This window comes from Coenobita brevimanus, chromosome 40 (genome assembly GCF_032717465.1).
Source record: "Coenobita brevimanus isolate Jiangsu-jjx chromosome 40, ASM3271746v2, whole genome shotgun sequence".
Taxonomy (NCBI): domain Eukaryota; kingdom Metazoa; phylum Arthropoda; class Malacostraca; order Decapoda; family Coenobitidae; genus Coenobita; species Coenobita brevimanus.
Genome location: NC_136993.1, coordinates 374,109 through 390,373, shown reverse-complemented (window position 1 = coordinate 390,373; position 16,265 = coordinate 374,109). Strand labels below are relative to the sequence as shown.

Here is a 16,265-nt window from a genome sequence, read left to right as displayed (position 1 = left end):
CACAAACACAACGCAAGATGGAATTACTTCCCACGCCCTTGTGGCAAACCAATCAAAAGTCTCCTTAGCTAAATGGGCCTCACACTCATTCCCTCACCATTCACGTCCCCTGAATCCTGACTCCACCTCACAGGCACAGAACATCCACACTTACATGATTCATACCACACATCAGCTGGGTACAAGAAAAATACAGTATCTCTGGAAGTGCCTGGCTGAGGTGGCGAATTCACTGCAGTTCACTGGGTTAATGTCCTGCTGAGCCTAAGATACCAACAAAAATAATAACAAGAAGAAGGGTATCACTTTTCTGTCACTTTTTTATATAAGTGGCTGTCAAACTCACCTTCCTTCTTTCTTTTTTGAACCACCAGAAAACACAATACAGGGTGGAGCACATATTACACTCTTCTACTCTGCTGGTGCATTTCTAGTGAAGCTTTATGAACAACCCTGTATCAAAATCTAGACATTGCGATATAAAGTACAGTACATAAACACAGGGAGGAAAAACAACTGCATCTTACATTCTCGGTTTCCTTTTAAAAAATGTAATATACAGAACACAGCACTTACGTATTTATCAGCAATATACACAACACACGGCCCTTATGACTCTACAATTTTAAATATGCCTTACATTATCGGAACAATACCTATACAAATATATCCATTAGCTTTAACAAATACCACCAATGTATTGTATTTATTAATTTACATAACATATAAAAACGATGAATTAAGGGAAAAGTGATGATATTAAAGGAGAGGAAAAGGCTAGTACAATCCATAAAAGTAGAATTAAATCAAGACCAGAGTAAAATGGCAGAATACGATACTTTGATATTTCTACCATCTATCTATCCATTGCCAGACGCCTTAATCCCGTAAGGGGTGACCAGAAACAAATCACCTCCACGTCACCCTGTCCCCTGCCATTTCACTGTCCTCCCTCCCAACTCACACGCCCCTCTCTCGTATGCCTATATTTATTTCTACTGCTGTTGTTATTTTTTGTTAAGCACAGGTGAGAATAGTGATGTACTTTTTAGTGGGAAATAAACTGATGATGATGATGATGATATGATAGAAAGCACTGGGAGAAATATGCTGAGGTGGTTTAGCCGTGTGGAGAGGGTGGAGAGTGAGAGACTAACCAGGAGAGTGTATGTGAGTGAGGTAGAGGGAGGGGGAGACAGAGGAGGGATGGAGCAGAAAGGTATATGAGAGAGGAGGGTGTAAGAGATAGATAAATTGATAGATAGATAGGCAGACAGATAGATAGATAGACAGACAGACAGGAAGGGGAGACCGAGAAGAAATGAAATAGAGAGGCATATGAGAGAGGGAGGGTGTAAGAGACAGACAGATAAACAGATTGATAGATGATGATGATGATGATGATGATTTGACACAGTAAAAAGCAATGACATTAAGTAAGGTCCATGGGCTGTGAAGGGGGTGGGTCAATCTCTTCCTTTATCTCCGTCTTGATGGGTGTTTGGTTGGGCGCCGAGACCACGACGTACTTGGTGGCCTGTGGGTGGTGTGGGGCAGCGGTGGCGGTGAGGGCGGCCTGGGACAGTGAGCCGGCCGGGATACCACCGCCCGGATTCACTGTTACTGTGGTCAAGCCGCCGGTACCACACGCAGCGCCGGGATTCACCACGGCCGTCTTCATCATCCCTCCTACCGTCTCCGTTGTTACAGTCTGTCATAACGAAGATCCATTAGCCCCCCACTCTCTCTCTCATCTCCCTCTCACTCTCTCTCTCTTTTTACAGAAGATGAACAAAGGAAGTGAAAAACAACTAAAAAGAAATCCATACACCAGACTGCAAATCAGCCCCCCACTCTCTCCCTCTTTCTCTCTCTCTCTACAGAAGATGAACAGAGGAAGCAAAACTAAGAAAAAAAGTCCATACACCAGATTGCAGGTGTCCTCCATTCATAAAAAATCTTTAACAGTTGGACTTGAACAGCTGTAGGTTGAAGTTTAGTGAGTTTCAAGAAGCAGTACACGGACTTTTATACGTACAAGATCCAATTTCACTATCGTATTGTTCGTATTATTTACCAAGGCTCCAACATGCTTGCGTGTGTCGGCCTTGGTCACCTAATGGCGGCTCTCCATGCTGCTCGACCTCTAGCAGCCTCCCTATTCAGTCCCTTATCCCTCAGGTCACACCCTATGACCTCGTCCCAGGGCTTTTTTGGTCTGCCTCTCACAACCGTACCCCTGACATTTGTGCTTCGTACTTTCCACACTCTGCTATCAGTCATCCAGCGTATTTAGTTATGTGGTTGCCTCCCAGTGTAATGATTTTCTGAGCTACCAGAAACCACTAGGCTTGTCTTCAGTGCAGAGTTACCTGGAGAGCACTACATCATGTGAGTGGATGGTGGTGCCTCTACCTACCACACTGAGAAAGCAAAAATCTTCTAAATGAAATATGAAACTGATATACATTTATAATCTGGTTGTTTGACTCTATAAGTTACTCGCATATGAAAAACACACACACTCACACACATACACACACTTTCTCTCTCTCTCTCACACACACACACACGCACACACTCTCTCTCACACACACACACACACACACACACTAACCTGGCTTGGTGTGGGAGGTCTTGAGGTCATGATTATCACTTTCTGTCCGGCCTGTTGTGGTGTGATGGCCGAGGCTGTGGGTTTGTTTACCACGACTGTCCGCTGACCCAGACCCCCCATGCCCGCTATGCCACCTGAAAACACAACATTATTAAAAAGAGTGCCATCTATCTATCAATCTATACCTCTATCTATCTATCAATCTATTGAGTCTGTGCTATGCCTCAACGTTTCCTTCCTAAAAGTGATCAATATAGCATTTGAATTAAAAAGGTGCCACTATCTATCTATCTATCTATCTGTCTCTACCCCTACCTATCTATCTATTAATCTATCAAGTCTGTACTATAACTCAATGTCTCCTTCCTAAATGTGATGAATTTGGCATTAACAAGCACACTCCACTCACCTCTTTTCTTGATATTTCCTTATTTAGATGATGTATGTATGTATGTGTATGTATGTGTGTATGTATGTATGTATGTATGTATGTATGTGTATGTATGTATGTATTGTGTGTGTATGTATGTATGTGTGTGTATGTACTGTCCCCTGCCATTTCGCTGCCCTCCCCCCAACTTACACCCCCTCTCTCATATACCTCTATTCCATCCCTCCATCTCATCTTCAGTCTCACCCTCCCTGTCCCCCCATCCCACCTCACTCACATATACTCTCCTAGTTAGTCTCTCTCCAGCACCTACCTTGTACAATCCTAGACAGTCACACCCTCCCTGTCCTCCAGTTCCACCTCACACACATACACTCTCCTAGTTAGTCTCTCCCCAGCACCTACCCTGTATAATCCTCGACGTTGTGGGTGTGATAGCTCGGATGGGTGTGGTGGTGAGTGTGGCTGTGGTGGGTGGTGGAGCCTGCCGCGCCTTCACCACCGCCACCTGTAACTGGGGACCCAGGTAGCCAAATTCCGTCTTGAAATCCGCAACAGTGTCAGGAGGATTGCGCATGGTCTTGAGGACGGGGGCGACGGTTTTCTGCGAACGGAGTATAGATGAGGCTCCACGGTCAAGCTTACTTTGGCACAGAGTTAAATAAAGCTTGATATCAGTGACATATAGTTTAATAGTAAGCTTATGTTCAACGGTAGGCTTGGTATCAGTGGCATAAAGTTTAATACTAAAGCTTCAGTGTCATAAAGTTTAATAGTAAGCTTGATACCAGTGTCATAAAGTTTAATAAAGCTTAATATCAGTGCCATACAATTCAATAAAGCTTGATATTAGTGTCCAGGAAATACAGACTTCAGCCTGTGTCAGCCTTGGTCACCTAATGCCGACTCTCCAGCTGCTCGATCTCTGGCAGCCTCCCTATTGAGCCCCTTATCCTACTGTATATATTCACCCTATCTGATTTTTAGGCTATATCTTACCAACAGGAGGCCTTTGATATGCGATGCGGCATTCTTGTCATATGCGTTGATCCCTTCCATACACTGTTCAATCTTGTCACTCAGCGCTCGCAGTTTGGGCACCACAAACACCTTCGTCACCTCAGGACCAAGTTCAGATAAACCTGGAAAAGCATAAATTAAGTTCTTGTTATAGGCTACACAAGAGCGTCTATCCACAATCTACTCTATCTATCTATCTATAAATGCTATATTATATATCTATCTATCTATATGTGAGAAGGGGGTGTAAGTTGGGGGAAGGGCAGCAAAACAGCAGGGGACAGAGTGACATGGAGATGATTTGTTTGTAGCCACCCCTTATGGGATTAAGGCATCTGGCTATAGATAGATATATAGATAAACAGATAGAACAAGGCCAACCTGCCACAGATCCATATACGGTTGACAGAGGAGTGCGTTCGGTGTTGAGGCATCGCGAGAAGACGCGCGTGATGCGGGTCTGGAGTCCGTTGGTGGTGGTGTTGTAGTTTTTGCAGATCTGTGAGATGAGGCGGGCGGCAAAGTCCCTCAGCGCCCAGTGGTTGTCCATGTCCGGCTTCATGCACAGCTGACGACTCACTATGCACGTCATCACCGAAGGCACCAGTTCGTGAAGCTGTGGAAAACAACAGGGTGAATCGTACATACCGGTGTCTATGTGTATGTACGCTCACACCAAAAAGTATCGCTGCACACTTGACGCGAAGCAATTCAAAGCACCGGACTATGGCTGTTGGAAACTGAACAACAATTTTTATCCCCATGCTGAAAAACTTGCTCTCTCAATGATACAATATATGGCTTGGCTATGACAATTTCTAGTCCATGATGTTATTATATGTATAGTAAAGTGGTTACCAATAAATCTTACTGAGAATTCATGAGTTATAATGATCATTTCGGATAGCATCGTGACCAACCTGTGCCATACTTTTTGGTGTGACTGTACAGTATTATATCTTTTATAAAGGCATCGCAATCAACATCATCATCAGAATCACCTCATTGGCATAAATATCTATCTATCTATCTATCTATAACCAAACGTCTTAATTCTGTAAGGGGTGGCCACAAGCAAATCGCCACCATGTTGATCTGTCCCCAGCCATTTTGATGCCCTTCCCCTGAACCTACACCCCCCTCTCTCATATACTTCTCTATTCCATACCTCCATCGCCCCCCTCTCCACCTTACGCATATACACTCTCCTAGTTAGTCTCTCACTCTCCATCCTCTCCACACGGCCAAAAGACAAACAAATATCCAACTTACATATTTTTCAAGATACAGCGTCTGGTTGTCCATAAGCGCCTTGGCCATGCGCATGAGGTATATAAGAAGAGCCAAGTTCTTCTGCACCACATTGACTCGGATGCCTTCGGAGATGAAAGTGCACAGCCGAGGAACCATTTGGTGTAGCCCAGGGTCGAAGGCCAGGCTGTGTAGGGCTTCCTGAAATAAGTAACATAAGTAAATAAAGGGAGGGGGAGGCTGAGGATGATATGGGAGGGATGGAGTGGAGAGGTACAGGTATATGAGAGAGGGGTGTGTGAGCTGGGGGGGCAGGGCAGTGAAATGGCAGGGGACAGGAAGACATGGAGGTGATCTGTTTGTGGCCACTACTTGAAGGATTAAGGAGTCTGGCAATTGATAGACAAAACAACAATAAACGGTAAATCTACGATATAATAAAGTGTGTCCAAACCCCTCTCTTTCTTTATGGTATCAACCCCACAGTAATAAATAAATAAATATGCAAATAAATATACATAAGGCTTATAACACGGAAAACTGCATCAATTCATAGTCTGTACTGTACATGGTGGTATCCGGATCAGGTCTGGTGTATTGACAGGATTTTAGGGCAAGGATAAGTTCATCTATCATAAACTTCTGGCTGTCTGGGAGTCTGTGTCCTCTGTGGCAAGAACCAAGCAAGTCTAAAGATACTATGAAGTGTGTTCTCACCCCTCTCTTGGGCTCGTCAGATCCCACACAGGCCTCGGTAATCTCCTTGTAGTACAGCTGCTGCTCTGCTGATAGTTCGTGAGTGGCCAGCTGCTTCACCTTCACTGTTTCTATACTCTTCATACCACGCCTGAAAAATACAGGTTGTTAAACTCCTTCTCGTGGTATTTTTTCTCCTGCTGTCTGCTGAAATATACAAGCAGTCTATTAGCCCCTTTGTACTTTTATATTCCTCTCCTGCTAAAAACTTACCGGCGCAGAGTGATCGTGACAGGAGCACTGCGTAGTGGCAATGGATACACAGATAAATAAGTAGAGAGATAGATGTAGACAGAGAGACAGACATAGATGGAGAGATAGATAGATAGATAGATAAACATAGATAGGTACCACAGATAGACAGATATAAATAGATAGATAAACAGATAGAGAGACAGACAGATAGACATAGGTAAGTGCGTGCTACTGACCCGTGGATGTGTTTATTATCCTTGTTGTCCTGTGTCGTCGTGAGTTTGGCGGCCGGATCCACCGAGTCCTTCTTCTGTGTGTCTTTGGCGATGGGCGGTGGATTCTCAGGTATGGTTGGCTGCACACCGTCAATTGCAAGCCAGTGAGCTGCAACGGTGACGAAAAATAAATACCAAACAGTCAACCAGAGAAGTATGGCAATGTAAAGAAAAATAACGGTAGAAATATAAATACCGTACAATGAAAAAAGAATGACAAAAAAAAAAAAAAATGAATAAATACCATACAGTCAGCCAACAAAGTATGATGGCAAAATAAAGACAATTAAATACCGTACAGTCAACGAAAAAAGTATGGGAAAATAAAGAAAAATAAATATCGTACAGTCAACAAAGTGTGTTCCATATATCACAATACTTCATCCAAGTTTCAGAATGATGCGTACAGTAAGATGGCTGATGCGCTTTTTGGCTGGCTGTACATCCGCACCAAAAAATACCCAAACACCAAAAGCATACCAAAAACACCAAAAAAACACCACCAAAAAATACCCAAACACCAAAAAACCTCAGCACAAAACGATAAATGTGACTATGAGCAAGAGGTAGCCAGTCACCCTGCTGGTACGTCTAATCTGTGAGTCTGAATAATGAATGATAAAAGAGTATGACCTGTGGGTGGCGTTTTATTTCATTCATCACCTAAATACATACTGTACAATCACACTTCGAGGCATTTTGAAACAATTACACTGGCTTACTACTATCTATCTATCTACTGTCAGACGCCTTAATCCTGCAAGGGGTGGCCACAAACAAATCGCCTCCATGTTGCCCTGTCCCCCGCCATTTGATTGCCCTGCTCCCAGCTCACACCCTCCTCTCTCATATACCTCTTTGGCTTACTACTACTACTACTACTAATCAGGCTACTACTACTACTACTACTACTAGCCAGCGTCCACACTTACGTTTGACTGTCATCTGCAGTGGGAGTCGAGGGGTCTGTGAGGTAACCATCTCATTGATCTCCAGTTCCTTGTCCTCCAGGAAATGCAGTTCTCGGCCACCTCCTGACGCAAACCGGAATGGGATGTGCTCAACCGCTTGCAGACCGTATAGCGGCTGTGGAGGAGTAGCAGCATCATCTATCTATCTATTGCCAGACGCCTTAATCCCATAAGGGGTGGCCACAAACAAATCGCCTCCATGTCGCCCTGTTCCCCATCATTTCACTGCCCTGCTCCCGGCTCACAACCCCGTCTCTCACATACCTCTCCACTCCATCCCTCCATCTCATCCTCAGCCTCCCCATTCCTCTCCCCCCCTCCACCTCACTCATATACACTCTCCTCGTCAGTCTCTCACTCTGCCTTCTCTCCACATGGCCAAATCACCTCAGTGTGTTTCTCCTAACGCTTCCTATCACATCCACATCCACACCCCAACGCTTCATGTGCAATATCAACAAGATCTCCTCATTAGTCTCTCACGCTCCATCCCTTCCACAGTCAAAATATACTAATACAGTAAACCCTCAATATAACAAACTAATTGGGGGAGGGGTGGGGTTGTTGTGTCCAAAAGTTCGTTACATATGAGGGGGTCGGTATGTCCAAGGGATTACCAAACTCAGTTCACAATATAAGGGGAGTCATTAAGTACTATGTGCTCAAACATAACCTAAACTAACTCTACAAAGCTTTACATGGAGAATTCAATGGTTAATGAAGATGTAAATGTAAATACAATACTGTCTGAAATTGCACATATAAATACAATACCTATAATAAGAATAAAATATAATGTAGTACTGTTACAATACACTTACTGTGCAAGGAAGGGATGCTGTTGTCACTGTGGGCTGATTCCTGAACTTCCCCTTCACTTAGCAACCTTTGTTGGCAAAATCCGAGGGAAGTTCAGTCGCAATTTGGCCATTCATTATATCAGAAATTCGGAATACCGGGGTTCGTTATATCGAGGGTTGAATGTACTACTGACTAAATAATAATAACAGAGCACATCAACAGAGATGCTGCCAGAGATCAAGCAGCATGGAGAGCCGCCATTAGGTGACCAAGGCCGACGCATGCAAGCAGGTTGGAGTCTTCAAAAACGAAACTAAACGAAACAATCAATAAACCTCACCTCAATATTCTTCATCTTCAACACATGGTCAAAATCGCCAGTCGTGAAGCGCTTTCGTTTTCCATGATGCATATATTTTATCCCATCCTGTAAGAAAAAATATATTTAATTAATTTGTAGTTTGTACTTTGAAAAATAAATATGGACATGAAGAATCTTGTATCCCAGTACATAATAAAATAATGGATCTCAAAAAATTAGGGAAACTACTGTTCTTTTTGAGGTAGGGACAAAAACAGAAGTTTGAAAGGCTTACATCCGAAGGGAAAAATGTTTTAAATGGTTTACTTAGGTTTAGTTGATTTTTTTTCTCTCTTTCACACATCTCAAACGGATACTGAAGTTGGCTTGGAAAAGATTCCATGCTGACGTTCACTATGATCCTCAGAATATAAAAGAAAGATGTCAGCCTGATTAAAATAAATAAATAAATAAAAATTTCCCTTTTCAAAATCCAGTGAGAGACCAAAGTCTAAAGAGGGTGTCCAAGATTAATCATTATCCTGGACGGTCTTCTCAATAATATCCAAACCTGATTTTTAAAACTAATATGGACATTTAGCTTAACAGGCATCTCGTATTTGGCAAAGACACTAACCGTGGTTTAAAAATTACTTATTAATCATCTAACCAATACACCACAGGCTATAACTATCCTTCCGTGCAAATAAATCCGGGTGATTAAATCCAGCTATGTGTTTTAAGCGGTCATAATAAATCCAACACAGACCCGCATCAAAAAGCCTCACCTGAACCAGATGTTTTAATCGAAAAGTCGCCTCTTCTGCCAGTTCCTTGGCCACATCGTCACCCACTCCATTGATGCCGATCATTTCGGCAATGAATTTGATGGCTTCAGGTGGAAAAGAAGGCGCAACTTGAACATCGTCTGACATTTTGCCCTCAGTAACGCCAACCATAAACAGAGGATTTGTTGACGCTAAAGACAGCAAAATTGGATGGACTTTTGAGCTGGCGAGATCAGCGTTGCCAATCCAAATACATCGCGTGGAATAGCCCAAATATAGCCCAGTAGCGATAACAATGGCGAAAAAGAAATTGAACCTCTGATGACTGAAATATTTATTGTTGCAAAGGTATAGAGTAAGAGCAGCGGAGATGGGACTGCTGAGGAATGTATGTGGAGTACAGAGAGCTGATAGGATACGAAATAATGTGATTCGTGAAAGATGCGGAATGAGGAAGTCTGTGGACACGAGTGTGCTGAGATGGTTGGTCATGTGAAGAGAATGGATGACAATAGTGGTGAAAAAGGAATTTCCGAGCCAATTTAAAGGAGGGAAGAGGCAAGGTAGGCCAACAAGAATGTGGAGGGATATGGTGGATAAGTGTGTGAGGAAGAGAGGTACTATATATGGAAATCGGTGGGCTAAGGGACTGTCAAGAGACCGAGCTGGCTGGATGAATATTGTGCGGAAAAGAGCATAACCAGGGATTTGGCACACCTTTTTAACGTGACAGCTTTTGGACTGACTATCAGATAGGGATATGTGAAGCTACAGAATGTGGTGATTTTTTTTTTTTTCTTTTTTTGTTGACGTATCTGATGTAGCCAAACTTCCGTGGGCTTGAATGATGAGTGAATGGGGACGTTGCTACTTCTTACACTGCCCTAGGGTGGGAAAGGGGGTCTAGATGATGGTGACGATTATATAAAGATATACAGAGTACATATACACCAAAAGGTGGTGGGTTTTGCCACACACCTTCAGTAAATAGTTATTCAGCCACTGGTTACAAGTTGGTGTATATGTCGTTAAAGAAGAAAAAATATTGGGTCTTGCCACACGCCCTTTAACAAACAGAGTGCACTTAGTGGATATACTGTAGTATTTGCTATAAAATGTAAAGGAATTCATAAGATATATACAGGGGAGAGAGGCAGCATCAGGGACCAGAGAAGCACAGGCACAACAGCAGTCGGGATAACGGCATCGCACCGCCTTTGCAATGAGTTGTTGTGAAATGGACTTACGTTTATGAGGTGTGCTTTCAATACATCGGATGGTTGATAGACATCTGTTGACCGTATCATAATCTGTGGTAGTAGTAGACAATAATTCATATAGAGCTGCTTGACTGTCCACAAAGAAATACCTTTGTAAAGGAAAGTCAGGGAGTCTTTTTGACATTAGTGTCCACGTAGTGTGTGGGAGATTCATAATCCCTAATGAATATCCCACACCCAGACGTGGTGCGATCAACACACTCGTCACAGCATACTCGTATAGCCTACACACAGGTGACCACTGTTTGTCTCCAATTTTTCCATGAAGAGAGATCCTCATGAAAAAGTGTCTATGATTTCAGACCAATAGCTGAAACGTCCAGGTATTGGGGTTAAAAGCTGATCATGAGTTGGCGTTTAAATTTAAGATATTGCTCTGAAACATGGCAGGTTTTTATCATGAAACAAAGTCTAATAAGTAGCGTAGTTCCTCTTGTCATGCAACACTTCCCCACACCACGAAATTTGGTTAACATCGAAAAACTCTCCGTTACGTCAAGCCTGGAACTATTCTCAGGACCAAAGTGAGAACACTTCTGGTCGTGCCAAAATTAATACTGTTTCTTCGATTTAATTTTAGGTCAAGTTAGAGTTATGTAGAACTCAAAATCCTTGCCACTGAACTTCCTGATGACTGGGACACATGTTTTAGCGTTGATTTATTGATACAACTCGGCATTCAAGGTGGAGAGAGGGCAATTTTAGGCCAAATTAGAGTTTAAAAAATATATACATGTTCATGTTTTACCCTTGACAGTCACAAACACGCTGTCCCCCCACAAACTGACCCAAAATATCTTTCTATCTAGCCAGGCGCCTTAATCTCGCAAGGAATGACCACAAACAAATCGCCCCATATCATCCTGTCCTCTGCCATTTCGCTGCCTTCCCTCTAACCTACACCCTCCTCTCTCATATACCTCTCCTACCCGATCCCTCCATCTCATCTTCGGTCTCCAAATATCTCATTCTATTTATCCTTGTGTACAAGAACTTTATAGCTCAGTGGGCACGAGAGATAACCTTGTCAACATTGACGATGAAGCGCTAAAGGCTATGGATCCCCCTACACAACGTCTAACAAAGCAAGTAGACACAGAAATTTCAATTAATAAAGTTCATTTGTATAAATAACATCAGACTTGTGTTAATGGTTTATTGCTTTCCATTATATATTTAGTTTTCTGAACATTGCTAAATCTTGTCTAGTCTAGCATCAATTGATCATACATCTTTGGAAAATTTGATGATCCTAGGTAAGAATAGCATTTCCTATTGTGCGTATAATTGAAAGCTATTAAACAGTGAAAATTAGTGCTTTATGAAATTTATGCCTTATAGTTTTGACGATAAAAGTTTCATAAATAGATAAAGGTGTTTCCCCGCCACAGCCTCCATGCTGTCTTTTTGTAAACAATCACAGAGGAAGACGGGCCTGTGATCGGGTGTTCATATTTAGGTACGGCTTTTCCTATAATTCCTCTATTACCTTATATAGTTTAAGTGTGGAATAGCTTTTTGAATCTATGCAGCACCATTGATAGCTGTTAATTTTGGTATATGGATGAAAGTATAATAGATGAAGGGAGATGGAAATAAGATGGCCGTGTTGAGGAAGACGCTTGTTGTTTCAGGACGATGGCGAAGAAGGTGATGAAGCCCGGCAGGTAAGCTTTAATTACTTCCTTTTTTGTTATTATAATAGATTGACCAAGATTTACTAACAACTGTGGAGAAATATAGTTGAACATTTAATGGATGTACAGTAAGCTTGCTCCATGAAAGGCCTCGGAGATTCAGGCATTATCATCGCCAAGTTCGGTCTTGTGTAACATCAATAGATTAAATAGTTAACAAGAATTGGATTGCTTTTGCTACGGTGCAATTATGGCCACTCTGCCACAGCCAAATAATCTTCTGTGTGCGGGCAGTTATTATAGACCTAAGTTGGGCCCATGAAGTACCGGTACGAGTTAAAATATTGGAGAGCTGGTAACAGATTTTGACAAGTTTTATGTATGGTAGTAGTGCAGCTCATTTAACTTGGCCAGCAATGCTCAGATTTTATGGAATTGTGATGGTAAGGTTAGGACCAAGCAATTACTGATATAAGTGTTAGGATAGAAGGAGTTGTTAGATGCCACTATGTCTGATTTACATATAAAGTTGATGGTTCTATAATTGATAATGCTGCTGCACTGCTATTTAAGTTTTTATCTAAGTAAAACTATTTTGCCTAGCAAGGGAGGGAGCTTCTGTAGATTTTCACCTTTAAAAGCAGTTTTTCATTGATTTTCACTCGTGCACAGTGTTTCAGTGATTTTCACTTCTTATCAGATGATTGTTGGAGGTAATGTCTTTTCAGCGGCACCTCCTGAACTCTATTCCTTTTCAATCATTCACTACGTTGTGTTTGGCTCCATTAATTTCTTTTTTCTTATTTCCCAGAGGTTATATAGGATACTTTTTTTCTGTTCAGTGTTTATGTCACTAAATAAAAAATTTCCAATTATTTCTTCTTTATTTTCAATGTAGGGTTTTTGTAACTCCACAGCATTCAATCTCTGTTCATTGTACACTGTTTGTCACAAAGTTTGATACTGTTTTCCATATTAAAAACCTTATAAGAACATAAGAAGAGAGGATAACTGCTGTAAGCCAGTTAGTTCATGCTAGGCAGCTCCTACGAGACTGTCAAAACAACTTAAGGCTTTTTGAAACACCTGTAAGTTAGGTTCCACTTGTGTATCAATTAGAACAGCGTAGTATGATCTGACAACACACTGATATACAGGTGTGAATTAGGGTTGGGATACTAATAATAATGGTGATGATTGCAACCTCATCCTAATGCAGAAGTGTGAACCAGGGTAGATGATAATGGTTTGTAATATCCTAATACAGAAGTGTGAAGTAGGATAGATGATGATGATGATTTGTAACTTCACCCCAAAGATACAAGTGTGCGTTAGGTTTAAGGTGATGATGGTTTGCAGGTTGTACGCCAGGGCAGTGTTTACCGGCTACAAGCGTGGTCTCCGCCGCCAGCACGAGACCACAGCGCTGCTCAGGGTTCAGGGCTCCAAGAACAAGGAGGACGGAAAGTACTACATTGGAAAGCGCTGTGCCTACGTCTACAAGGTGTGTGGTTGATTCGTACACTATGATAGTCTCTATTCTCCTTTCACACTTCCCTGTAAAATGTCCACGCCAGTTTTTCTATACGGCGTGGTGTTCTTTCTGACTTTTTCCTGCCGGCTTCAGCTGGAGGGTTTGGAGGGCGGGGGAGAGCCTTCTTCTTTGCTATCCTTATCTCATTCTAGTAGTTCAGTTACTCTTCTAGGAGCTGCCTAGCATGGGCCAACCGGCCTTCTGCAGTTATCCTCTCTTCTTATGTTCTTATGTGTGGACGTTGGGTAAGGAAGCACCCTAGCATCTCTTCCTTAGTTATTCAGTTTTAGGTATGGCTGGTTGATATTCTTTTATTAATGATACAGAATATGGCCATTTGGGAAGGATTTATATGACAGAAGAGGACAGTAAGGTGTATGCAGAATAAATTGGGTAGATAAAGGTGTAAAGGAGCTTCATTAACCAGTGAAAGGACGGGGCTTTGTCAGTCTTCGTGTTGATAGAGTACTCACCAATAAACTTGTTCTTAGATTCACATACTTTAAGTCACATGTAATTGGCATAAGTAGTTTTCTATGTTTTAATAAAATGTTTTATGTCTTGCAGTACAGGTATTATTTTATTCCGCTCCATCATATTGTATTTTTATAAAGGCTCCAAAATGCATGCCTGTGTCAGCCGTGATCTCTGGCAGCCTCCCTAATCAGTTCCTTATCCCTGAGGTCACACTCTGTGACCTCGTCCCAAATCTTTTTTGATCTGCCTCTCGCATCCTCACTCCTGACGTTCACACTTCTCACCTCCTGCACCTAGTTGTCATGCCCTATCCTCTCCACATGCCCAGACCATCTCAATCTGCCCTTCCTTAACACAACACCAATACACTTCAGTCCCATCCTTCCTCTTAACTCTTTAGTTGAAAGCCTAGCAGTAGTAGTGGTAGTAGCAGCATTGTCAGTCACTTTCTGCACCCAGGTGTCATCCTCCATCCTCTCCACATGCCCAAAACTTATAACTCATCAGGTTTTTTAGTGTTGGAATATAATTTCCTAATAATATATGTCTTCTTTCAGTGCTTCAACAAGACCCCATGCCCAGGTGGTGGCAAGTCCAAGATCAGGATCATCTGGGGGAAGGTGACTCGCATCCACGGCAACTCGGGAGCCGTCAGGGCCAAGTTTGCCCGATCCCTGCCCTCACACGCAATGGGCAAGAGAATAAGGATTGTGAGTATTGGCTTCTAACCTGAGCGCAGAATGGTTTATTATTTTAAGGCTTATTTTGAAGTTGTCCTGATCTCATTATTGCCCCTTTTCATTCAGACATATACAAGAGTAAGCAGTTACTCCTCGTCCATCATGTATGCAACACTAAACTCTGAAACTGTCTGCTTTAGTCTGCATTTTCAGTTGTCTTCCTTTGTCTGTTTCCTACTGTCTTCCTCTATATTTATTTCATACTGTCTTCCTGTATTTATTTTCATACTGTCTTCCTCTGTCTGTATTTCCTGCCATCTTCCTCAGTCAGTTTTCCAGCTGTCTTCCTGTCTATATTTCCTGCCGTCTTCTGCCTGTATTTCCGACTGTCTTCCTCTGTGTGTATATCCAATTGTCTTCCTCTGTCTGTTTCATATTGTCTTCCTCTGTCTCTAATTCCTATTGCCTATGGTCTCCAGTCTTTTAAATGCAGTGTGTCCAGGCATCTCGAAAGGAACGAATCTTGAATTTGGCTCTCTCTTATTTTGTTTTTATTTTTTCATGGAACAGTCTTACAGGCTTCTGACAATTGGTACCTGTTCCTTATTCTTGCATAAAAAGAAAAGTATATATATAGTTATCCATTTTTGTTTTTTCTGCATATAGTACATCCATATATGTAGATCCTTTTAAATTGTAAGATAGGCTTGTGATGGTGATAGGATTCCAGGACCTTGAATGATGAGTAAATGATTGTACGTTTACTTTCCTTGATTGTATATTTTCTTTCATTGTACAAGTACCTCCTTTTCTGGATCCTACCTCACTACAGCTCTAGGTTGGAGAAGGGAACTAGATATTTTCAGTTCCCTAGTATCTCCAGCTTCCTTAACTCACTTTTTCAATGATTTATGATGCTAAATTAAGAACTGTATTGAGTATATGAATGATTTATGTATTAATGTTTGTTTTTTTCTCTTCCAGATGATGTATCCCTCCAGAATTTAAGCTGTAATCAATAAAAAAAAAAAGGCTAGTATGAAGTTTTTATATCCTGCGAATATATCAGGTATATCTATATCTCTGCTGCCTTGATTAAGTGATTTTAGATATAGGAATCTGGGGGACACTTAATCTGGCCAAAAGCCCCGCTTATATGGTTACCATCCAGCAGAGTAAATGGTTTCCTGGATGATGATGATGATGATCTATATCTCTATGTAGCCAGATGCCTTAATCCCATAAGGGGTGACCATAAACAACTTCCCTCCATGTCGTTCCGTCCCCTGCC

The 16,265-nt window shown here is 41.9% G+C and overlaps 2 protein-coding genes across 2 annotated transcripts; one reads left to right on the top strand and one right to left on the bottom strand.

Moving 5' to 3' along the window:
- Nucleotides 1-1,432: 1,432 nt before the first annotated feature.
- Nucleotides 1,433-9,522, bottom strand: LOC145397223 (transcription initiation factor TFIID subunit 6-like). The gene is made up of 11 exons (XM_080270420.1): nucleotides 9,367-9,522; nucleotides 8,618-8,704; nucleotides 7,438-7,591; nucleotides 6,467-6,614; nucleotides 5,997-6,126; nucleotides 5,301-5,480; nucleotides 4,410-4,644; nucleotides 4,008-4,150; nucleotides 3,414-3,612; nucleotides 2,618-2,751; nucleotides 1,433-1,711 (listed from the first exon to the last, which is right to left on the bottom strand). The coding sequence occupies exons 1-11, from the start codon at nucleotides 9,511-9,513 to the stop codon at nucleotides 1,433-1,435; spliced, it is 1,836 nt and encodes a 611-aa protein (XP_080126546.1). The 5' UTR covers nucleotides 9,514-9,522.
- Nucleotides 9,523-12,055: 2,533 nt separating this feature from the next.
- RpL35A (ribosomal protein L35A) lies at nucleotides 12,056-16,023 on the top strand. The gene is made up of 5 exons (XM_080270383.1): nucleotides 12,056-12,105; nucleotides 12,281-12,313; nucleotides 13,643-13,787; nucleotides 14,852-15,004; nucleotides 15,959-16,023. The coding sequence occupies exons 2-5, from the start codon at nucleotides 12,285-12,287 to the stop codon at nucleotides 15,980-15,982; spliced, it is 351 nt and encodes a 116-aa protein (XP_080126509.1). The 5' UTR covers nucleotides 12,056-12,105; nucleotides 12,281-12,284; the 3' UTR covers nucleotides 15,983-16,023.
- Nucleotides 16,024-16,265: the final 242 nt, after the last annotated feature.

Excerpts from the sequence above, each read along its gene's own strand:
- LOC145397223 (XM_080270420.1), bottom strand. The coding sequence starts at position 9,513 with ATGTCAGACGATGTTCAAGTTGCGCCTTCTTTTCCACCTGAAGCCATC. Across the intron at positions 5,481-5,996 it reads CTGACGAGCCCAAGAGAGGG|GAAGCCCTACACAGCCTGGC; the intron begins GTGAGAACACAC and ends TACTTATTTCAG. Across the intron at positions 2,752-3,413 it reads AACGTCGAGGATTATACAGG|GTGGCATAGCGGGCATGGGG; the intron begins GTAGGTGCTGGG and ends TTGTGTTTTCAG.
- RpL35A (XM_080270383.1), top strand. The coding sequence starts at position 12,285 with ATGGCGAAGAAGGTGATGAAGCCCGGCAG. Across the intron at positions 12,314-13,642 it reads AAGGTGATGAAGCCCGGCAG|GTTGTACGCCAGGGCAGTGT; the intron begins GTAAGCTTTAAT and ends GATGGTTTGCAG. Across the intron at positions 15,005-15,958 it reads TGGGCAAGAGAATAAGGATT|ATGATGTATCCCTCCAGAAT; the intron begins GTGAGTATTGGC and ends TTTCTCTTCCAG.